Consider the following 25,845-nt stretch of genomic DNA (forward strand, 5'->3'; position numbering starts at 1 on the left):
CTACTGCCAAACCAAAAGAACTGAACTTTGATAAGCCAGGAACATGCTACAGGCTAAAAAATTCCCCCACAGGCAACCTTCCTGAAACTTTGTCATCCGGCTTCCAAGCTGTACGTTACACTTCAGGAAAACTAGAAAGATATATGTCCCACTCTCCCCATCATCTTCACTAGCTTCTTAGCCGCTGATTTTACCCACCTGTCTTTCAAGCTATTCTGTAAAATTATGACCCTCCAACAACACTGCATCCAAGTGTCTCAAGACTGAAGGCACTCACTCTCTCTATCCTACCTGTCAGACTTCAGATTTACCCATTCCCTGTGACTGCCTGCTTGCCACTCTGTCTGATGCCTGGACAGTCTCTTGAGGGAGAAGCAGTGCTGATGGGGATCTCGCCTCTCAAAATCACTTCCTCTGAATTTTTAGGAAGCCCTCCGCTCCATCCTGTTCTATCGCTATGGGGTGCAGCATACAAATTTCAGGGTATTATTGGTTTTATGGCCAAAGCCTAAGAATACAAGGAATGCTGGATCTGAGAACAATGCTAGGTCACTTACTGCTTTTCTACCTACAGCAAGAGGGAGAGGGGTTTACAGGTAAGAAGTATTTATCAGACTTGGTCTACCATTAAGTCAAGTATATCAGATGTGAAAAATCCATACTCCTGACCAATACCCAGCTATTCTGACCTAGTGCCTCCAGTATAAATACAGCTAGATTGATGGAAGAATGAGTCCATCAACCTCGCTACCATTGTTTAAGTAGATGGTGGAAAGGAGGAAGATCCCTTCTGTCAGCGTAGGCTGTGTCTACACTGTGGGGTTATGCCAGCATAATTATGCCAACATAGCTGTGCTAATATAGCCTCTATAGGGTAGACAATGTTAGTAAGAAATATTGGGCCACATACTGCAATCCTCCCCTATGCACCAGTCCCTCTGACTTCAGTCGGATTTGTCCAAGTAAGCACCACTTGCTTAAGAGTTGAGGGACTGGTCCAGTGGTTTGGAGTATGACAGTAGGTCATAGGAACATAAGCAAATGTTTGTCAGACAATGGAATGCATGCTGCTAAACAGACTTTCTGAAGTGCATTTAAGACTGCAGGCTTCTATATAGCTTATAAGCGTGTGGGGCAGGGGAAGGAACGGGTCTTGAATACAGTTAAAATGAGAGCTCTGTTCTCAGGCATCATTAACATTTGAATAGGATGGTGGCTCACCCCCACTGCTGCATGTGTCTGCTTGCCTCAATTTCATTTGCCGACAGCTTAAGCCTGGGAGTTCAGCATGCCAAACTGCCAAAAAGGAACCGAATGGCATCATACTGAGGCCATAGCACAAAAGGACTTTTATTCCACAGCGGAGAAGTCTGCACAGTAATAGCAACAGCAACAACAGATGGGACAAAAAGGAAAGCCAGCTATGCAAACTCAGTATCTTTACAAATCTAATTCCCTCCCTTCCGCCCCCCACCCCCATATAACTTTTTTGCAAAGTTATACTGACACTATGCTGCATAGAACCAACCTAATTAGTGCTATGAATTATGTGAGCTGTAAAGCCAAGCACATTCTGGCTTGCTAGACCAGGTGTGCGCTCAGGCTGTATGTACTTATTCATATCCGAAATCTTTTCAACCGGCTGTGCATGCTGGTAGCCTCTACTGAATGCAGAGGGAAGTGACTCCCCACTGCATATAAAAAAAGTTTGTTCTATTTGGCAAAGGGAAAAAATCATCATCAAGGTAGAGACTGATTTCTACAGCTGCTAGGAGTCTGCCTGTCAGCTAGCCACCCACTTACCAATCTACTTTCGTTAAAGGGCTACACAGCATTTGGAGATTTGATGAACTGTTTGCCTGTGGGGCCTCACACAATTCTTAGTGAGCAGGAACGGAGGGTGCAAATGGACAAGATGCATAGGGTTGTTTTGATGAGGGACAATGAATTTTGAAGACAGCTGACCATATGCTGTATTACAAGATAACTTGTGTATTTATAGCCTTACTTTGTACGTGGAACAAGAGAACACTATCTTTCCTCCTTACCAGGCAGAATATTAAGTCAGGTTGACTAACAGAACTCTGGAGTATAATACAAGGAATTTATTCATAGATTTCATGTTTCTGATCTGCCTATAGGATGGTGGAAAGCAATCCTCAAGATTCTAGTTATGGTTTCAAAGCCAATTATATATGAAAACCGTAGCTTGTGGCAACCCAACTGAAACTTGGGTTGCCACAAGTAAATCCCAGATCAGAATTGTATCAAGCCTTTTCCCACCTTATACTGAAATAACCACACTCTAGGTATCTTTACACTCATCCTTTGCGTGAATCTCTATAGCAACAGTGGCAATAACATTCTTAGATATACATGCAAGTCTTATGGCAGTGTTTTTCATAGTTCAGGTCACAACCCAGTACTGAGTCGCAGCATGCAAGGCACCGGGTCGCCTTGCTCAGCACCCAGGGACCCAAGCAGCTCTGGTCAGCACCACCGACTGGAACAATAAAGTTCTGTCGGCAGTGCTGCCCAGATAAGGAAGGCCACTGCCTACTAGTTCCAACGCTGTGCTGCGCCCTGAAAGCGGCCAGCGACAGATCTGGCTTCTAGGTGGGGGGAGCCCCCACAGGGCTCCATTCTGCTCCCACCTCAAGAACCAGCTCCGCACTCCCATTGGCCAGGAGCTGCTTGTGCACCTCCACCTAGGAACTGGACTGCTGCTGGTCACTTCTGGGGTGCAGCATGCCTCATGGTGCCAGGACAGGTGGGAAGCCTGCCTCTTACCTCTAGCAGCTCCCAGTCTGCACCCCAATCCTGTGCCCCCAATCCCCTGCCCCAGCCCTGAGCCCCTCCCCAATCTCTTCCTGGCCCCACCCCAGAGCCTGTACCCCAATCCCAGAACCCTGACCCCCTCCCACACTCCAACCCCTGCCTCAGCCCAGAGCCCCCCCATATCCTAAACCCTCATCCCCAACTCCACCGGGGCATGGACATCAGTTTTCTTCAACTGGGTCCCCAGAAAAAAATAAAAACTGTTCTAGGGCAATACCAGTTTCTTCAGTCCCTTGCTACACCCAATGCTTCTTACTCCAATTTCACATGCTTCCCTATAAGGCTCCTGTTGCTCATACATTCCATCTTTCTAGTTAAAGGAAAAAAGATGACTATGGAGTCTCTGGCACTGCTCCCAGATCCAGAGTTCTGACTACTGGAGAACCACAAGGCAAAAGGATTTTGTATTTGCTGCATGCCCAATGACAAAAGTGAACCTAGACATCTGCCATCCCCTCTCTACTGCTTTGAAGAGCATTAAATATGCCACCAAAGGTGCCTGTAAACAAGTATGAACAAGCCATTGACTGACATGCATAAAAGCGATATCTACCTTAGGGAAGTTTTTCTTCAGTTTCTCACCATTACTCATTCAATTTCTCATTTTAAATCACTAACAAAATGGCCAACACCAGTGATGGCTAATTCTCAAGTATTTTGAGTGACAATTCTAAAAATTAGGGGTTTAACACACACAGTTTAACTTGCCTTTCAACTTTGAAAATTCCTGCTCTCTCAATAATCCTCTACAAGCAAACCAGCCTCTCCTGGGATGTCTCAATACCCCAATAGCTCTGACCCTAAACCCCCCTTTCACAGTTAGGTTCTAGTTATGCAACCAGAAAGTTGGACCACTTGCTCTCTTCCCAGGAAAGCCTTTAAGTTACAGCATCTCCCCATTTTTTGCAGGAAGGTGGTCAAGGTATTAAGCCTTCTGCTGAGAGAAACCAGCCAGCAGCCCACTAACAGTTTTCATTATGTTCAACTTGATAGCTAGAATTGGAAGCTTCAAGTGGCCATTACAGAATCTCTTTTCACATGGGATCATTGTCACACAAGGTATTACAGATGCCATTCTGTGAATGGTTTATAGTCTGAGTAGAAAATCCACACCTTACTGGATCATTCTGCCTTCAATTATGCTTCTTGAAACTCATCAACAATGGGATTGCACTACCCGAATTTGGTCCACTAACTTCTATTGTCAAGTCGTTATTCAGAGCCAATTGGAAGAATTAAAGTAATTTGCTTCTTTTCTCTGGGAGTGGGGTTCTTTCCTTCAATTACCCTTAAGTTGGGGGGGGGGGGAGGAAGGGAGAAGACGGAAAAACAGCACCATTTCAGTCATTCAGGTTATTGGGCATATTATGCACCAGTGGGTGGGGGGAGTTTAAAAAGAGGAAACTGTGGTGAGTATGCTCACCCTTTCCTCTATTGTCAGCATGAGATAAATCAGGTATGCAGCAAAGAGTCCTCTGGCACCTTATAGACTAACAGACGTGTTGAAGCATGAGCTTTTGTGGGTGAACACTCACTTCATCGGATGCATGATAATACCATGAGACACAAAAAGCCTTTCTTGGAAGAATATCTGAATTGATGGCCATGGCTCACAATCCAGGAGGAGAAACTTTTACAGCTTTGTGAAATCTTGTTCCTTAGGAATTTGATCTGCAGTCTTAACATCGTCAAGACACTTAAAAATTAAAACTAGTAATGTTTCACTTCAGACAGACATTCTGCATGCAACATAAAAACAGCAGCATAAGACTCTCCCTAACCGGAAAGAGTAGTCCAGCCTGCATAAGTTACCTATTCTTCATGGTTCTGTATCCTGAATTGGAAAAACAGAGCCATTACCTAGAAGTAACAAGTTAATTTTACAGTTTAGGATGGGGCGGCAGGGGGAAGAAGAGGAGGAAGAGGTGAGAGACACACATGAAGGCTCTTCAAGAGAGTAAGATTTCTTGAGAGAGTATCAGATTTCTCTCTCCCCAGTCTAAGAGATGAGAAATATCTCTTGACTTGGGAGACTACTAGGGCTCCCAAGTCAAGAGATATTATTACTGTTTGTCTTCTGCTTGGGGTCACTGCACAGTATGTGGCTAGGAAGCAGAATTTGAGGGGGGAGGGGGAAGGAGACTCTGCCCAGCTTCCAAAACATCAGATGATAAACAAGCAGGGCTTAAATTCAGCCAGAGCAAAAGCTCTAGTAAATATTTTTAAACCCCTGGGAGCCCCAGCAGCCACCTTCCCTTGTGGGGCTGAAAGCCCTGAGGATCCCCTGCAACTGAAACCTGGAACCCTGAATCAGGGAAGGGGGCAAAGAGGTGCAGGGGGCTCTGAAAAAAAATCAGAGAATTTAAGCCCTGCGAGCAATGATCAACATGAGCCAGATCTGCATTCTCCTTTAAGCTTCGTTGTTACTAATGCAGTTTTATTGCAAGTCTCTCAACATGGTGCTTTTCTTAAAGCCCAAGCTCTGAATCACAGGATTATGGTGACAAACCGTCACTCATTTAAAAAAAAAAAAAAAAAAATAGTTTCAGCCCTCAGAGATTCAAAGAAAGAACTGAAAAAAGGAACCCTAAAAGCAACAAGTTCCAGAAAACAAAACCAAGAAGCCCAATTTTCCCCTTTAATCTTATAATTTTTGGAGGGCCAGACTCATGACTAAACGTTTGGATTTGGCAATAATGAAACTTAATTAGCTGAAAATGCTTTGTATGTCAAAAACCCTTCATGTTTATCATTGTTTCATATACTGTGAAAAGGGAACAAAAATGCTTTACTGAATGCATGAAGTTGGCAAGTTTCACTGTAGCCTTTGCCCTGGTATTCTAGCTTCGCAGCAGTACACACATTCTAACACCACATCCAGCAGCAGCAGCAATATGGTGGGCCAATTTGTTAAAATGCCCACAAAAGTCATGTTAAACTTTTACTCTCTATCCCAATTACAAAACCCCATCTTCCTGTCAAATCTAAACTAAAGTTCTATTTCTCTCTAAACTTTTATCTAGAATTCCTGGTTGTGAAGGCAGCCTTCAGAATAGTTTACTGCTTTTAACAGCAGCCAAAACCCAAAAAAACAAACATTGTATTAGTTTTATTCCTCCAGTTTCATTTAAATGTAAACCCATTTTACAGAGACCTGAAGCATAACTACTTATGTATCAGACAAAGTAGCCTGATCACAAAACTTACATCTAATGTGTGAAAGCAGCAAAGAATCCTGTGGCACCTTATAGACTAACAGACGTTTTGGAGCGTGAGCTTTTGTGGGTGAATACCCACTTCGTCAGATGCCATACAAGCTCACTCCAAAACATCTGTTAGTCTATAAGGTGCCACAGGATTCTTTGCTTCTTTCACAGATCCAGACTAACACGGCTACCCCTCTGATATCTAATGTGTGCACATCCTACCAAAAATAGATCCTGCATTTATGCCCACATGCAGTAAGACTGATTTTTAAGGTCGGGGAGGGGGAAAAGGAGTAGCATGAGGAGTTCTAGAATGAACCAACATCCTATAGAAGTGAAGCATAATTGTATACAAGTTAGGCAGCCCAGGAGCCACTATTTAGAGATAACTTTCAAATACTACTAAGAAGGGCCCAGCTGTCCTTTGTTGAAACAGATATGGACTACTGAGAAGATATCTAATAAGCCCTCCTCCCCATCCCTGGAAAAAAGAAAGTACTCCTCTCAAGGTTCTGAACTGCACAGAACCTTTTCTAAAGCCTATACTATGGCAAGAGATACATGTTGCTTGGTACTAGTCTAACTTCATTCCTCTTGGCCCAATCTACAGCCAAGAGAACATGCTCCAAGAACAATCTGAGAGGGAAAAACGGATAATCTCATTTTCTAGTTTGAACAGAGCGCCCACAAGGTTTCCCTCTAAAAGAAAAATTCCTGGCTCCAGTCACCCTTTGGAAACAAGGGTAATTTTGTATAAAGTTGGTTGCTAAAGTAAATGGCAAAGCCACATTTCCAAAAACACTTCAACACCACGACCATCCATAGCTGCAGAAAGAGGATGCATTCTGGGATGGGTGGGGTAGACCTGATGAACACTGTCCATGGAATCCTATCTTTCCCTTATAGTAATGGCAAAAGGCATTGCTAACTTCAATCTAGGAGAGTGGTTAATGCATTAGCCTATCAGCCCTTTAAATGTCACTAATATTTCAAGGAAATATTTCAGATTACTCTTGCTACTGTTGAGTGCATCTCCATTGGCTCCTCACAGTTTACTCATGTGCAGCACAAAAGCCCGCAAAAAGGGTATTCCATAAGCCCCTTAATTGGGTGAAGTTGTTTTTTCTAGGTACCCCTAGGGAGCTTTGTCTCTGCTAAACTGTTGTGGCTAAAACTGTTGCTCCCTAATAGCAACCACAAATTGAAAAATAAAATAGACAAGGCTCTTCCTACTTGTTTGAAGTCCTTTTTTGTCAGTGAGATGGCTTAGAAGCAAAGTAATGCACATTGGAAACCTATCCCAATTATACATATAAAACGGGGTTTAAGTTAGCTGTTACCACTCAAGAAAGATCTTGGAGTCATTGTGGATAGTTCTCTGAAAAAAAAAAAACACCCACACACACACACACAATGTGCAGCAGTCAAAAAAGCAAACAATGCTGGGAATTGTTAAGAAAGGGGTAGACAGACAGGTGACAGAAAATATATTGCCGCTATATAAACATCTTGAATACTGCAAATTGGAAAAGGTTCAAAAACAGGGCAACAAAAGTAAGTGGTATGCAAGGACCGCCATATGATGGAGAGAGATTAAAAAAAGACTGGGACTTTTCAGCCTGGAAAAGACAACGGGGGAGAATATGATAGATGTCTCTCCACACCAGTCATTATTTTATAAAGTAAATGTTATTTACTCCTTTTCATAAGCACAAGAACGGGGAATCACCAAGTGACATCAATAGGCAGCAAGTTTAAAGCAAAGAAAGTATCCCCCCCCACACACACACAATGCATAGTCAGCCTGTGGAACTCCTTGCCAGAGGATGTTGTGAAGGCCAAGACTATAACAGGGTTCAAAAAAGAACTAGATAAGTTAATGGAGCATAGGTCCATCAATGGCTATTAGCTAGGATGGGCAGGGATGGTATCCCTAGCCTCTGCCTGCCAGAAGGACTGGGCAACAGTGGGGGGTGGATCACTTGATTACTTGTTCTATTTGTTCCCTCTAGGGAATGTCGCACTGGTCACTGTCGGAAGACAGAACACTGGGCTAGATGGACCTTTGGTCTGACCCAGTTTTTTTATGTTCTTAAGCATCACTCTAGAATCCAGAATTATAGGAGCGATTCAGTACAGGCTCTTTCCCTATTGATATGGGCCTTGATAGGCTCCACATTTGAGTATGCACTAGCATTTGCTCAGCAATGAGCATAAAGGACAGTGAGCACTCTGAATAAGATGTACTCACAGGTCTACAAGGGAGAAGCTGAAAATTTCAGCCATAACTCCTTAGAGTTCATAGCTTTCTGTTACAAGCCAAGTTTTCATTTCCCAATGCAACTTTCTCAAAAAAAATTCTCTGAAGCATGCCATAATCACCTGACTTTCCTAAGAAACTTGAAATTTATTTATATTAAAAATAAAAACAATGAAAAGGTCGTCAAATGAGTCCTACAACCTGTGTTTACTTTAAAGGTTGGGTGGTTGATTTTGGAGTTGCAGACAACCATTAAAACTCGGACCTCAAACCATGCATATAATCAAACCAAATGTACTGTGGTCCTCAGTCCTTCCTGAAGTCTGCACACACCTTCTGACTCTTACTTTGGTGCTGAACTGGCTGTGTGGAAGGATTCCACAGGCACAGGCTTGTGGAAGCTGTACAGTATGAGCTAGTTGAAGCTCACAGCTTTAGGCAGTCCAGTGCCCATACCTACTAGGTAAGTAGCTCCACATAAAACAGGATGTTACCATTTGACTTGACAGGTTTGTAAAAAACCCTCAAATGAAAAATGTAATGAGTTATGTTTGTGGATGCAATTATTTAAGAAAAAAATTAGAACACTGAGGTGTGAAAAGTTAAGTCAAAAAATTTGAGTTTATGAATATCCACACTTAGCAATTCTTAGGTTCCCAAACTAGGGACTTGAATTGATTTGTTACATATTCTGCAGTCATACACCCCTGTGCAAAGAGGATTTAAAAATGCTCACAAGTCTAGCATAGTCTGTTTTGATGGTGTTTTACCCCCACTTGACATACCATGTAATTATGAGCCCACATTCCCACTCAACCATGTTGTGTAGTTAGGACAATACCTACATTCTTCACTTCATATGGCAGATACTGTATTATATAAAATTGTCTAGGAGTCCCATACTCATGTCTTGTCCAGAAAGTATACAACACAATAAGATATGATGTGGTATTAGAACGGTTATAAAATTCAAAGGGTAGATGTAGTAAACTGGACTGCCCAGCCCAGATCAAGGATAGATAAAGATACATTTTTCTGGGAGGTTCAGGGAAGAGCTGCCAGTGTTTTACTGGGAGGTTCAGGGAAGAGCTGCCAGTGTTTTACTATCAAGTATTTGAAGCTTTGTAGGACCGTGCTTACAATGTTGTGGTCTGACTTAATAAATCAGAAGTGCTATTGCAGTATGATAGATGCAGAGTGTTTGACTGTGGTAGGTAGAGGGTGCATGCGGATACAAAGCCAGAGATAAGATTCTGGGGAACCAAACTGGTTTTTGCTCAAAATAAGAGGGGTGTGGTCCTAAAACTTCTACTGCATATTCAGTTAGGGCAATGAGTCAAATTTTTAAATTTTTCCACCGGTTGCTGGCTACAATTCCCAACTTCCTATCTGTAATGCAGGGCTGATCCTCTGCCCAGAGGCATCAGTTGCCACTTAAGTGTTCACCAGTAGCTGATAGCTGCTGTCTCCAGCAAGTAGTTCCAGAAACTGCAGAGGCTGGCTAGGGAGTCACTACCAGGGCTCTGACAAAGTAGTGTGATGTAGGCTGTACATCCAGAGGAGGTAATAAAACAGAAGGAGAAAGAAGTAGACTAACAAGACTGAGTGTAATTACTAGGTGCTGAACAGGTCAAAAGTACAGCTGCTCCATGGGTTGGAAAGAAGTCTGCAGCAGAGTAGGGCTGAGGAACTGGAAGGGGACTCTGCACGTCTGTTTTGAGATTTGGCTGTACGGTGTTGTATGAAGTCAAGGCATGCAAAAGATTGAATTAATGTGATTTATTTCAAGCAGCTTCCACTTAATGGTGTCTTATTGCTACTTCTGTAGGCAGTAAATAAAATTAATTCCACAAACCTAAACATGGATTTCTTTGAACAAAAAACTGTCTGGATTTAAATTCTAGTTAGAGAAGGCCAGCCTGCACACCACACCTTCAAAAGAAAAAACCCATCTGCACCAGGAAGAGCACCTCAACTGAGTCAACTACTGCTTCCTCTTGGTAACCACACGGTAGTCAAAGTTAGTAAAACAAAATGTAGCTGGTGGCATTATGGGAGGAAGAGTGTCTCAGAGGAAATATTTAAGAGGGAGGGAGGGAGAATGGGATGGGATTGGGGGTGTGGGGTAGGATTCCAAAGCAGTTTAAGGAACAAGCTACCTACTGAAATATGCAGTTTGTCCATCACATATAATCATTTACCCCATCTATAGTTAAACAAATTTAGAATGAAGCAGTGTTCTGCGCCATATGTAGCAGTACTGAGAGGGCAGAGACCCACAACGTAACAGTTATGTATTAAGAGTCTCAAGCCATGCTATATTTTACCCTTTAATCCACACGCAATGAGGGCGTGGGAAGAGGGGGGGAAAATAAATTGGTGTTGATATTGCAGTCTTCATGCTAATCCACAAACTAGGGAGAGTTGCCATTTCACAGGTGCTTTACTGACCATTCTAACAGCAGTGAAGGAAGAAACATCCAAGGAGCTAAGCAGAGTGACTGGCAGCAGAGCCCCTTGATTGACCTGTAGCTCCATAACTATGGACTGGTCTACACTGGCACTTTACAGTGCTGCAACTTTCCTCACTCAGGGGATGGGGGGGGGGGGGGGGGGGAAACAAAAAAAAAAAAACCACACATACCCACCCACTCCTAAGCACAGCAAGTTTCAGCGCTGTAAAGTCCAGTACAGACAGTGCACCAGCACTGGGAGCCACGCCCCTTGTGGAGGTGGGTTTTTTTAGAGCACTGGGAGAGCTGTCCTCCACTGCTCTGCTGCAACTACACAAGCCATGTTAAAGTGCTGCTGTGGGAGTGCTTTAGTGTTGCCAGTGTAGACTAACCCTAACTCACTCATTTAATCCATAAATTCTAAAAGAGCCTCCCATCAATTATCTGTAGAGTGCTACAGTTTCACTATTCAGCTGAAAAGTGTTGACATTCAGAGGCATCTAAAGCAACTGAATAATTAGGAAAACTCACATAATACTGAGACCCTATAGAACAAACAGTCTCGTTAGTGACTGTTTATACAAGTGGCTATACAAGCACCCAGCTGACCATTTGCAACTGAAAACTGTCTGTGCATGTATGTAATTTTCCTAGTTCTATACTTAAGTCAGGCCTACAATTGCACATGCAGTTGGGGGAAAAAGAGTCAGATATTAGGGGTGTACAAAAGGCTGCAATAGAACCTATCTGAAGCTACTGGAGACAGGCAAGACAGAAGGACTCATGCATCCCTTGGGTGGATCAATACATCAAAGTAGTTGGTTATAGAAAACAGCTTAGAAACCAGACTCCATTACAGAAAGAGGCAAGCAGGAGAGTAGCCTTTATAGTCTCAGGCTGCTCTGTCATGGAGAAAGCTACCTAGTTTACTACTGAACATTTAGCAGAAATAGAATAGAAAAAGTAGAGGGAGTTTAACAAATGCCAGCACTTAAAAATAAACTGCTGCGAAACCATCTTTGCAGCCAACCAAACTCCACCCTGCTCTAGTGAAACCACTGTTTAATAAGATGAAAGTCATGGGAACTAACTGTCAGAATTAGTGTCAATTCATATTTGAAGTGATTTAAAATGAACACAGGGCAACAATTTTTTGCTGCACTTTTAGGTAAGGTGAGCCTGGTAGCTAGAAAGAGAAGAGGTCCAATGAGCTCACTGGCAGGTCAAATATACATAACGTAGGGAGCTATATACAGGCTGCATTTGAATGTGGCTGAATGAAGTCAAATGCACATACTACAGTATGTTCATATCCATTACAGTTGTGTATCAGAAGGCTTGACCACAAGCTGGGTACTAGTTTTGCTAAGTTTAGTAAGAAGGGAATAGCTCAACTCAGATCTAACAATTCCTACATTCAAAGTCTCATTTACTCTCAATGAAAGAAAGGGAATGCCAGTGCTAGGAGTCTGTTTGAAACAGAGCAGAAAGTCACCCCTCTTGACAAGGCTCCAGGAAGAATCAAGATTAGGCCTGACATCAGGAGAAGATCCCTATACAGCTACACAAAACAGTCTGGCTTTATCTGTTGGGGGGGGGGGGGGGAAGAGGGGTCTCAACAAGGTGCTGAAAGATGTGGCTGCCAGGCGCAGTGCAGAAGTGACTGCTGACCCAATTTTGTCCTAAGAGCATGCCATAACTTAAAGCAGCTAGTACAGCTATGAGCCTAGAAGTAATTACACCAGAGCCAGAGCACCATAACCTGGTTCCATTTGGGTCTTACCCATTGTACTGAAAATCTCTTTGGACAAAAGGCAAAGCCAACAGCCAACCTCAAGGCCCATGTAATGGCAAAGCAAGAGTTGCAGCTAAAAATGTGCAGTCCAGAAAGTCCATTAGTAGCTGTGGCAAGAAATCCAGTTCTGAACTGCATCAGAGGTACATGTGTCATTTTACACAGATAGAAGATATGCCCCCCTACCATAAAAGTCTATGGTCCAAATTAGACAATATGCAGACAGGGTGGAGAAATGGCTCTAAGTTATTTGAATATGCATTTGTGGCTTGGCACAGGTCTACATCAAAAAACTAGAACTACTAGGCAAGAACAGAAGAGAATGTTAGCTGCAAGAAATGAGCTTTTAGGAAAAACCACCTCGTTCTTTGTGCAAGTGCATTGATCAGGTGCAGAGGATGGAGAGCAGATGTAAAGACTTTTGGGGGCAGAGGGAGGAGGAAGATACATGAGGTGCAAAGGAAAAAAAGGACAAAGGGATCAGAGAGGCAAGGTGATTGGCAAAGCGCTGCACAAGTGGTGGTGAAATCGAGGATGACAACAGAGCCCAGCATTGTAGAACTGTAGTAGGCAGAGGCGTTTGAACTTGATGCCGGAAGAGTGTGGAAGCAAGAGGATTCCAACCAGGGCTAACCAGACAGGCAGGGATGATTTGGCTGCAGTCCACTGAATGAAGGCACAAGTAGTATTCATAACTGAGCAGAAAAATACTGGAGGACAGCCCTGTGCCCATTTCATGCCCCTCTCCCTTCACCATCCCCTGTCAGGTTAAATCATTTGGTAGAACTCCAGTATTTGGTTTCCAAAAAATCCCCAATTTAACATACATTGTGAAGCTTGTTATGCACATCGTTGAAATTCTCTACATCAGCTGCTGCATCCAAGCTCTTTGGTCTTTCTGGTTACACTTATCTCATGTTACACAGTTATGTTCTGAGCAACAGTTTGGAATATTCCAATATAGCCCTGAACTCTTGCCATGTTCAGATAATGCCTGATGGTACTTTTCATGACAAGCGGTTCTCTGAGCCAGCTTAACTACAGTAGAACCTCAGAATTATGAGCACCAGAGTTAAACTGACCAGTCAACCACACACCTCATTTGGAACCCAAAGTACACAATCAGGCAGCAGCAGAGACAAAAAAGCAAATGTAGTTAACACAGGACTGTACTATATTTAAAAAAGGAAAGCAGCATTTTTCTTCATAGTAAAGTTTTGAAGCTGTATTAAGTCAATGTTCAGTTGTAAACTTCTGAAAGAACCAACATAACATTTTGTTCAGAATTACAAACCAGGGCAGTCTTTGCAGGCCAGAACATTTGGTCAAGAAACAAAAATACAGAATAATCAGTCTTATTTCAAGACAGGAGCAATACGTTTCCCATTGTTGCTGAAGTTGAATGGACTGTTTCCTTTGCAATCAAAGCTTCCCCCTCGTGCAATTGTCCAGAGACAGTTTTTGAATGCCAGGGCAACATTAGAGGACAGATTAGATTCTTTATCATTGCAGTGACATAGCAGCAGATCCTAAAATTCCTCACCCTTCCTGCAGTTCAGCAGCTCAGCCTACTACAGACAAGAGGGCAGCCTTGATACCCATAAATGCAATGCCTACTTTCCATCTTACTCCTCAGTGTGTCTAGACCACTCGCTTTTCCTTGGCAGAACCTTCATCTTCCCAACTCAAGAGCTTCCCTTTGAAGTCACTGTTGTTCTGGAGTCCTTTGGCTAAATGGCACTTTCAGTGCCTAGCCCCCATCTGACTGTCCCTGACCCCCAGTGCCATATTCCTAGAACTGCCACAGAGTCACCAGAGTGAGACAGACATGCACAGCTGTCAAGGACTACACACACCACTTTCGCATACTCCCTGTGGAGTGAGCAGCAGGAGATTACAAATCAGACAAGCTTCTAGACGACAACTGTAGCATGCTATAGCTAGGTCATTCAACTGTCCATATATCGTGTATTAACCTGATATGGTCTACTGGGAAGCCTGCAAGAATCTTCTTCACCCTTGTCAAGGCACAAAGTGGATGGATACACATCACCATTTAGTGCAATTTCTCTCCTTTAATATTTTAGTATATATCTGACAGCTGTAATAATGCAGATAATTGAAAAATGAGAACTTGAGAAAGGTAGCAGAGGAACTGTTCTGTACCCTGGCTCTGATGTATTGTGGAAAACTTTAGTTATATGCCAGTGTATCTTCCTCTCCTTGTGGATCAAATTACCACTCATTCACTGAAATTCTTCCATTAAGATTTTTGAAGATTAACCCATTAGTGAAGCTTCTACATGGTTTTAAGAGTCACCCTTCTAATCTTTGAAGATCTAGTATCTTGACTCAACTATGCATCAGTCTTTTAGACTTGGAGGGAGGGAAGTAGGCCCTTTAATAGTTCAAGTAATGGGAGAAACAGGGGGTGGGAGAGGGAATTAAGAGGCAAGCAGAAAAATACTTCAGTCTTGACAAAAAGAAATTCTGCTCAAAAAGCAGTGGCAAACAAACATTTTCAATAAAAATGACTGTTTAGATTTAAACCAGGTTTTAGGCACCTATGAAAAATGGTCCAAATTCTCAGGAGCTCCTAGCATGGCATAGCATTAACATGCCATCTGTGGATGCTCCAAACCTTTTGATGAAGGTGTGTCAGATCACTTAAGGTATCAAAATATTTGGGCACCCAGGTAACTTTAAAAAAGCCAGTGCCTAAAAACAAGCTACGTTGGCCAAAAATCCTCAAAAGCCACATTGATATTGCTTTTTCTCTGGGCTATGAATGACAAGAGATCAATGATTAAAAATTAGAAGGTTTATATGATGAATGATAGATGCTTCTCAAATACAGATTTAGTCACTGTAAAGACTAAATTCAGCGTACGTGTACACTTTGTGGAAGTGTTCTGCCACCCTAGGGAGACACAGCCATCAAAATTGCAGACCAACATGGACAAGATTCAGAACCCTCTACTCTCACTGGTTAACAGTTACTTAACTTGTACTTGCTGAATAGCACCTTACTCTGTGTGGTTAAGAGTATTAAAGCCTGACCCTTGAACAGTAGACATGGTGAACCCTATCTCACACCCCAAAAAACCCCACACAACACAGGACAGTAGTTTCAAGGGAAGACAAACTTTAACGTCAAGCTCTTAATTTTATTCCATCATACTGCAGTGACACTTGAAATGCCAGATGCAGAATGAACTAACAATTCATTGTCCCCTATACTTATTTGTGTACACTCATGCTGGTTGGGTTTCAACAATCTTATTTCTATGGATCATGCAACGGTTACATTTAAAGGGTGGGTCACAAGGCTAAAAAAAAAAAAAAAAAGTGTTCGCATGTTACTGAAAAGCAGTAGCTCCAACAGCCCGTCCAAGCCCTCCTTAAGTCAAGGCTTTGGGAGGGAGCAGGTTTATTTATTGAGTATCTTGAGGCACTGCTCCATCACAAAAATAGTATACTAATCTGTCAGCTTATTCCTCTATATTGCAGCAAAGGAACATCAGAAGAGGGAACATTTACTATCTGCACATTCAAACAGTCAAGTGTTTGAAAGAAAAAAACCTTTCAGTGATCTTGTGGTACAAAATTAAGCCTTTTGGTCTCAAATGAGATAGTCAGCTTCATGGGTAAAGTAACCATAATTGATTTTTCTTTCCTCACTAGCCCAGATGCGGTGCAAAGGCTGGCCCCAGAATGTCTAGGGTTTCTTCTGAACCACACCCATGTTAAACACACACGAAGGAATCAGGCAAAAGAAAATGAAAATAAGACTTATTGTTCACAGAATCTTCTGCAAGCAGCCAACGCCTGTGATCTCTTCCTCCTTCCACCTCTACTGCACGCCACCTCCCCCAACGACTGCTCGACAAAGTCCCTTCTGTCTACAAGACATGATTGCATCACTCTCCACAGGCTGAACGGATGCTGTGAGCGGCTGGGCAGTAGCCTGGATAAGGCCTCTGGGATTACAGAGGAGATGTGTAATGGAGTCTGTCAGTTTCTCAACAGCTGCGATTGGATAATGTCCATGGCTTCACAGCTCCAAATTTGGGCTGCATATGTCTCCCTGCTTCTGTTCAGCCTGAGCTGGGGTTGAGGGGGGAAGAAAGGGAATCCATCCTGCCACTGAGCATAGAATGCAGAGGAAAGCCAGTGAAGCAAGATAAAAAAAAAAAAAAAAAAAAAAAAAAAAGACAGCTGAACCTAGGAAGTGATGTACAGTAGTAAGAATCACCTTGTCAAAGTCTGGCACATGTTATAGTGCACATTTCACTGAACTTGTTTGCTGACACTTGTACAAAGGGGAGTTTTTATTTTGAATAGGCACAACTCTTTCAAATGCCTCCTAGGGGCTATTTCTACCAACACACCTACAATAAGCTAATTGATGACGGTAGGGAAAGAGGTGATTCAGGACAGTTAATATTTTTAAAAAACAACATGATTGCATATTTCAGCCTCTCCCCTCCTCTTGGTATGCAATTTGCCCAAGAGTGGATGCCTTTTGGGGGCAGATATAGCTCCTGGCACACTCAGAATTAAAATATACAAATGAGGTGGGGATAAAAACCATGCAGTTCCTTGATGATAGTCTAATGGCCCTGTAGTCTCCTTTAAAGGCCTCAAAGAAATAAGTCAGTGGCAAGTGTGTGTTAATAGGTGAGGATAGTTGGGGGGAGGGGGGAGAAGAGAAGGCGCGCTACCAAAGTCAGTATTAAGTGCATGTTTTCTGAAGTTGTGTCACTTTACCTGATCAAAGAGCTGCTTCCCTGTGGTGTTGGGCTGGATGGCAAACTCCAGCTCAGCATCCATGGTGGTAACTCGCACACTGATCTGGAAGATAAAGAAGAGGAAAAAAAACAAACAAACAGTGATTACAATGGGTGTTCCTAATTGTGTGATGCTATTACAGGGAACATAGGCATGGTCATACTACATCACACCAGTGGTCCATTTTAGTCCGACCCCCAGTCTACATCAGCTAGTGCTGGAGCCTTTGGCTAAAAGGTGCCAGAAACCTTTAAGTAGGCAGAAAGCCCATATATGGAGAAGTTTCTTCTTAACCCCCTCACTTCCCCTACCCAAGTCAGTGAATGGTTCATCTCTGCTATGAAACAGGAGCATTTACATCCCTTCTAAAAAAAGTTAATCAATCTAAATCTAAACATGTACATGTAAAATGGCAGATTATAGTTTGCAAACACAGATAAAGTTAGTGCTTGACAGAGGACATGCCAACAGCTTCCATCATATTTAAGAAGGGAAAGCACTTGAAATTGCTGTCTTCTCTAAAAACCCACCACTCAGACCAGGAGATCCCACTCATGAGCCTATAAAACATGCTCAGAAATATTAACTGCTTAAGCTGCTCAAGAAGCCTATCAAGAATTTGATTATATGGCTACAGCTTCCTTTGATTGAGGCAAGTTGTGTAGCCAAAACCCTGCCATGCAAATCTTGGGAGAAGTGAGGACAAGAGTGTCAAGTTTCAGATTTGATAAGATGCAGAAGCTTGCCCACACATCACTTTTGTTGAAGAGATGGATCCCCTGAAAGTGTACATGCTGTTCACAAAGCTGTAGGACTGACAAGCTACCCTGTAGTTCTTTTGGACTGCAATAGTCATGCCTTTCTACATAGTACTCTACACTATATTTGTTTATTGAACATGAAATCTTAGGGTCAAGACATCTCTACAGCAATCTACTAAACTTTTGACAGGTGGGGCAAGAGCATGAGGATCTGAGGGCTACGTAGTGTGTAAGTTAGTGGTGTTCTATGTCTGGGAGATTAAACAAACCGCACTGCTCACAGTAAGAACGGGGCCTCCTTAGTTTGGATTTGGGGATGGGGAAGGACCCTGTCAATGGTGTTTCTCCACTTGAGGTAACTCCCTTCTCTTCATGCACCAGTATAATAATGCCTGCATCCGTACTTTTCACTCCATGCATCTGGAAGTGGGTTTTGCCCACAAAAAAAGTTTATGCCCAAATAGATAGTTAGTCTTTAAGGTGCCACTGGACTCTTTGTAGCCATAAAGAAGTTGTCAGTCCCAAATTAAAGGCACATTAGAGCCTCTATTAGACTATATATTCTACCCCCATGAGAGCTGCTTGAATCCTGTAGGGTTTGTCTAGGCACTTAAGGCTATGTCTACACTAGCACTTACTGCAGGATAAAGTTAGGTCACTCAGGCATGTGAAAGAGCCATCCCTCAACATAAATAATGCCAACTAACACCATGTACATATCACAATGTCAGTGGGAGAGCTTCTGCCACACAGCTACTGAGCTCTTCCACTGGCCTAGAGTGGTTATACCATGCAGCTGCGTGGCTGTAAGTTTAGCGTAGCCACAGTCTAAGGTGGGACAGGTTACTCTTTGAATACTACTGTATGACTGAGCTGTGATTCCATTCAGACCTCTCTGGAACATCTAGCTGCATTTCCTAGGTTAAAGGAGACTTCTTGTAGATTTGAGTGGGGAAAAAAAATTCCTACCTGAAAATGGAGAGAATGAGTTACAAGAATGTGGGTGAAGCTAATGTTAGGACTTTCAGGTAGTGCACCCCACCCCTGCCCCCCCGAAATGCAAGTTGTTTGTGAACCCATTTCTGTTTGCATATCTGTTTATACGGAAGGGAAACCTCCAAAACCTAAGTATTTTTAGCTGGGTATTTTTAGAACTAACTGTTCTAATACTCTCCCCATTCAGGACAGCCAAACCAAAATTTAGGATTATGCAAAACAAGATACCCAATGTATCAAAACTGAGAATACAGAGAACTGTGCTATGGTTACCCCTGGCCTGCCAGGAGTCAAATTTTGATTAGTTACCAGCTCTCAAGATGATCGACCCTTCCCAACTCTCCCTTCAGCTCTATCTGCTCCCTCCCAAAGAAAAAGCCACTAAGTGGGTTGGCTTTACCAATAAAAATTCAAACTCAAGTTTAGACTAAAGTTGTAAACCATGACACTAGAGACCAAAAAAGCAAGCGTCAGAGAAATATTTGAGGAACCACCCAATACAGCTATGAATTAAGCTGGTTCAGAGTAATTTGTCTACCTAGACAGGTTTCATCACTACTAACATACCATTTCCTCTGCTAATGAGATCACAGCACACAAAACTGCATAACAGTTGTGGAAAGATGTGAGCAAAAGGCTTTATTTTTATTTAATGGACAAACTAGTCAAATCCTAGATTTACACACAGAAAGAGATTGCTGTGCCCAAATATGTGCATTTCTGAAACAGATCCCAACAGGCCAATTCCCCCACTCCCTGGGATAGCCATGCTGGCATCTTGCACTTTATTCTGCTGTAGCATTAACTGTTCTATCACCATGCAGTAAGAAAAATATCATAGCCAAGCCTTAAATTGGCTTCTTCTGCCTTCTTTGGATAGCTTATAAGACAACTTTGATCCTACGTGTTTTGTAGTCCCTGTGCAGCACTCAGTGCTTTGTTAGGATATATGCAGACATCCTCACAGGAGGCTCTTCTAGAGATTCTGGGTATCTACATTGGCTCTACTTATTTATCACCTCCTTTAGTTGGACTCCACTGTGAACAGAGCAATTGTTCTTAATTGGCTAGTAAATACACAGTCTAGCTAGGCATTCTTGTCTTGCCAGTTGAAATAAGTAGCCAGGAAGCATCCATCTACAGTTTCTCCCTTGTTTGTGGCATATATGGACCAGAACAAGGATTTTTTATTTTATTTTTTTAAAAAAAAACAAAGTCAACTGTCAGACAGGTTACACTCAATTCAGCCACAATTATCTTTTGACTACTATCCTCTGCAGTGACTTAAGTCCTCTTTCCCCAAAAGCTTTACTACTATTTGTTCCGGTCACTGGTGGAAGAGCAATCCATTATTTTGCTCTCCCTTTTACAGTTTAAGAATGATGACTGCTGGCCAAGGACATCCTGGCTTGGGCAAGCAATTTAGACTGAGATATTAGTGACACAAATGTTGGCTTTGACACTTCAGCCCACAGTTCCAATTAATCAAGAGAAGACAATTGTAGCATCTGTGGCTGGTTTATATCCTTGGACTGAATATTTTAAAAAGTTGTTTTCCAGATCAGACCATAAAGTGAAGCTGCCTTGATGGATGGTAGTACCAATCCTACATGTAGGATTCTAATCTTTTAAACCTATTTGTGCCCAGAGTTAAGATGCAATGCTTGACACTGCTACATCACAGTAATTGGGCATGCAGTAAGGGGCCTATTTTTACTTCAGTGCATTTAAGCCTATTCTACCATCAATCTGTTCAGTATACAAAATTCTTTAAGAATCTTGTAGTACTGAACATGGGTAACTATTTGAGAGAGTGAAATACCTGCATTTTCTGCACTCTAAAAAGGTTCTACCTATTATTTCTGCTCAAGCAGAGTTAAGTAAATGAAAAGTTCAGAAGCAGCCATAAAAATCTTGAGACCTATGCAGTTCTGCTTAATTCAGGGTATATGGATTCCAGCTGCCAGTTTAAATTGAGAGATAAGTAGGTGCTCTGTAAAGCCACCCCTAAATACAGTGGGGCCTCACTTGTCTGCACTAATAATTGAGGGATCTACTGAATAACTGAATTGTGGAGTTAGCAAGAGATCAAGAGGGAGACAGCTCCTTGTGATCTATTAGCCAAATAGCAACAATAATGCAACTGATTTATTTATAATCTCATACTATGCTAGCCACTACGGTGTATTAAGTTTTGCAAAGATAAACATGGTACCTCGCTACAGTGAAACATTTTTGCAGAGAAGCTAGTTTGTGTGCATGAGTTATTGGGTGTGGATCAGTGACAAGAGCATTAGCAAGGTTCTACTGTTTGAAGTGGAGTTTCTCTTTATTATCCCAATAAGCAGATAAAAGGTCAGGCTTGTAACACTTTATAAAGGAGGACAGGCACATGGCTGATGTTTTAAGAGTATGGCCCCTTAGTGAGAGACATTGTCATGTGTAGGAGAGGTTCCATTCCCATCAGTTCATTTAACTGATAGTACAAGACACATATTACACAGAAGAATTCTTCCTCTGTTCACCCTTAAGTGATAAAGCAGAACTTTAAGTGTACATCAGTATACATACTTCATATATCACCTCTGATGAGAGTGCCTGGCAGAGCAATCAGCTAAGTCTTTCCTAGTTAACCTTAAAAATCCCTTAAGATGAACAAAAAGCCTCATACTCTGTCCATCATTGAGAATGCCACAGCAGCATGGGTGTCCTATAATACTGATCACTATTCTTGACATTAGACAAGAGAATCCAATCCCACCACAGCACATCATGCTGTTCCCTTGGTCAGTTATGAGATGCTAGGATTTTGGGGGGGAGGGGTTAAAAGGCTAAATTTATTTTTTTATCACCAGTGTTTATGGAATACAGATAAATAACTGCTGCCAGCACGAGGTTTAAGCTGTTTATACCTTGCACTTCTGAAAAGGGCGGGGGGGAAGAGATCTCTCTCAAGCTAAAAATTTCCTCACATCTGATGTACTAACAGCAGTGGGGTATGTACTCTCCCCATTTCACAGATGCAGAAGTGGGTGTATAGTTGAAGTGACCTGCCCCAGATTGCATAGTGAGCATGTGGCAGAGCTAGGAACTGAACTCCCATTTTCCTGAATCTAGTAGGTTTTTCTTCTGCCAGCATCAGGAAGCAAAGGTAAAGACAGACCTGCGAGGTCTGGACCGGCTCAGGGGACAGAACATAGTCAGACCCTTTTCTATGGGCATTGTATCGGTGTCCTTCACCAGCCAAATCAAGTTGCAACCAAGGCTTCCACAAAGTTGTAAGTAGTTCTAATGTCTTCCCCTCCAAAACCCTATATACATGCTCACCAGGCAAGTACTAGAGACTAAACCACTGCCTGACAGTGGCATGGAGACATGGCAAAGGTGATGTGATCTCCCCATATACACAAGCACCAACAGCAGTTTAGTTCAAGTGTTAGCACAGCTGGTGCTGACATCACTGCTCATGTTAACTGGTTGTTCACAGGCTAATATTTCCCATTCCAAAGAACCAGCTACTCCCCAATGTAAGGGGGAGTAACCCAATTGACTTGGAATCTCATGTCTTGCTACCTAGTCATTGTAGGGTTACTATATATTGAATTTTTATTAAATGACTAGTAAGAGCAGGGAAAAACATTCCCTCCAATGATAAGAGCCCAGAAAGATGCGTGTAAGTGTAAGCTGGCTTTCTAGAAAGACTTCATAACAACTCCTTTGGAAAGGAAGAGTAATATATTGAAGGGTTTAAGACAAACCCTTAACAGCTAAAAAAGCAGTAAAGGGATTTACAGGTGTTTATAGGTTTAGACTTCCACTTCAGGATGATTGCCTGGGTATGTTTCACTGCATTTCTATTTAATGCAACGCAATAAATCCATCCATTTTAGCACTTTTAATACATTTACTCATGTACGAGTGCAACCATGAAAACAATTTTGTTTAGATCTTTAGGGGCCACCTCTACTATAGTAAAAATTCTGCTAGCCCTTTGAGCCGACTAGTAATTTACTAATCAAAAGGAAGAGAAAGGCTTGCAGAACCCTTTATCCTCCCTCCACTTTAGTTTATACATATTTACAACTCTCAATACTGTGTAAAGTGCTTCTAAAGAAATGGCTTTTGCTGCCTATTAGATGGCGGCTGTGGTACCTCTTTTAGTGTCCCTCCCTAACAGGATTCCTAAGAACACTCCACACCAGATATCAAGAAGATACTAGTCATGAAACAGACCGTATTGCTAACATCTCCCTAAAGGAAACAGCCAGAACCCCAGCAACTCTGTTACAGAGAGCAGTTGCCATGGTTTTACCGCTTTAACTGCCTTTTTTTTTTTTAATTACGAAATTGCTTTTACAACAGAATTTCCTGCTGCCCTGGACAGCACTGCTGTGAAGGCAAGGCCTCCTACACAGGCCAAACCCTCTAAGTCAGAGCAGTGCCTGTTCCCATATGGAAAACAGCTGCAACTGGCAAGATTGCCTTTTAATATATAGCTTCAGAAATCATCAGGGATCAGTACCTCCTCCCACAGCAGCACCAAATAGGAGACAAGTGATACTAGGTGCCTAGTACCATTATCTATTTGCAACAGGCCTTCAAAAGTTTAACATTCTGCATATGCCTTCCATACCCACCCTTCATCCCCTCCTCCATGTAAATGCCTGAATAGGTTTGCTAAGTTCCTTTCCAATGCTCTGGCACATCAGTTATTCTCAGATGTTCAGAGAGGAAGAATAATTGCCATCCCCTCTTTTAATAGCCAGCAGTAAACTAAATAGGGTGGTTTGGCCTGTAGCTACCTTATAGAATGGCAAACAGGAAAATAAAATATAGCCAGGCCAAGTTACAGCTGCATGATGGTATTTCCTACTACACTTGATACAACTGGTACCCAGTGTTCCCTTTTCTCCATTGCTATGTGAGTGGACAGGGGATCTCCTTTATCTGAAAGTGCCATCCCAGAGTCACTTGCCTTATCATCAGTTCCTTTACAGTTTATTAGGCTGACTTGTGTTAGGTGCAGGGATGGAAGGATATGCCCAGTGGTGAGATGGAGCTGGTTCATGTGAACCAGTTAAATTCAGAAGCCGCTTTAAGAACTGGTGGTTAAAGGGCTGGGCAGACTCCAGGTTGCAGGTCACATCTGACCCACAGTGCTGTCCTGTCTGGCCTACCTGAGCTCCCAGCTGGGGAGGCTCCCCTGGCCCTTCCCCTGCCTTCCCTCCTCTGTCAGAGCCCAGCACCAGCACTCTGGACCACTCCTGGGCAGCTCGGGAGCTCCTGCACTTTGAGCAGCATGGTAAGGGGATGGGCCTGCGCAGCACCCCTACACGCTGCCCTGAGCAGCACAGTAAGCAGGCCGGGCCAGGGCCAGGACTCCCACTGCCTCTACTGCCCTGGGCCCTTTAAATAGCTGCCAGAGCCCCACTGCTGCTACTCCAGGGGCTATTTAAAGGGCTGGGGTGGTAGAAGTAGGGGAGACCTGAGCCCTTTAAACTGCTGCCGCAGCCCCTGGCTACCACTGCTACTCCAGCAGGGGAGGCAGAGGGCACTTACCAATACAGGGCAGGCTGGGGCTGGCTCTGACCTCCCCCCAGCTTCTGTGGGCCTGAGTCAGCCCCAACCCAGCCCCGTACGTCCCTATTTCTACTTTCACGCCTGGCGTCAGGGCAGTCAGGAGACAGAGCAGGGCGAGTTGGGTAGGAGGTGGTGTTGTGGAGGAGGGGGAGAGGGTCTCTGGCTCGTACTCCTTGGGAAGTGCTTAATAACTGGTTCCCTACCAGGCTGGCAATGGCACTTTGACAGCAGGTCGTTCACTCACTCCAGGCAAAAAAACGAGTGAGTGAGGACCTGCCACTGAAGGCCTGGTAGGGAACCCGTTATTAACATTCTGGCAGCTGATCACTGGATATGACCAACTCCTGTACTAATCAAGTGCACTGTTAGCTAGCTGACTGGTTCCTCCTCCTCCCCCTCCCCTTTGAGGATCAGAGTTCCTGCAATAGAAAGTCCAAAGATACAACTCCCTCACTGCTACTGATGCATTCTTGTCCTCACACCAATATTTCCCCAGATTCCAGCATAAACATAAATTGCACTAAGCTTTCATGATGTAAATTCTCCATCTGCAAGTTTTAACCCACCAGGCTTTTTACAATACCCACATGAAGCTAGCATTGCTAATAATCTTGCCTATTTCTTCCTCTATTTAGGATGGCAGTTTATACAATTAGGACATTCACTGCCCTAATCCTCATGCTATCAAGACATGGAAGCAGGCTTGCTGACTCAGGCATTACCAAACCTCAAACCTTTAGGGTACATTCCTTCTCAGATGGCAAGCTGTCCATTTTGTGTATGGATAACCCAAGCCAGAGCCCTACATATTGTGCTTGTAATTCGAGGGACATGAAATATCCCCTAGAGTAGCATTTATCCAAGACCCCCTGACTAATTATTTCTTGGGCTTTAAAAAAAAGTCATTCTTTATTGGAGGGCACAATGCAGGAAGATTCCTACTCTTCAAGAGCACAGGATATAGCACTACTGGTTTGATTTATAGGCTTCACACCTCCTGAGATGTTACAGCTATGATTCAAGTTATCAATATGTCCATTTCAGACTATTCCTGGAGAAAACTGCTCTATAAAAGGGGAAACTTATGGGCTCTGATTTTCTCAGGGACAGTTTGGAATAAGTTAAATAGAATACTGTGCTACATTTACACTCCTTTCACCCATTC

At 42.9% G+C, this 25,845-nt stretch overlaps 1 protein-coding gene across 2 annotated transcripts in view; it reads right to left on the bottom strand.

Annotated features, from left to right (window-relative positions):
• Positions 1–25,845, bottom strand: part of MSN (moesin) — a 72,409-nt gene that overhangs the window by 15,701 nt on the left and 30,863 nt on the right. For both annotated transcript variants that reach the window (XM_032765921.2, XM_032765922.2), the window contains exon 2: positions 17,323–17,406. In XM_032765921.2, coding sequence (XP_032621812.1) covers positions 17,323–17,406 — 84 coding nt within the window. The remainder of the gene's footprint in view (positions 1–17,322; positions 17,407–25,845) is intronic.

Source organism: Chelonoidis abingdonii, chromosome 8 (genome assembly GCF_003597395.2).
Source record: "Chelonoidis abingdonii isolate Lonesome George chromosome 8, CheloAbing_2.0, whole genome shotgun sequence".
In the NCBI taxonomy this organism is placed as follows: domain Eukaryota; kingdom Metazoa; phylum Chordata; order Testudines; family Testudinidae; genus Chelonoidis; species Chelonoidis abingdonii.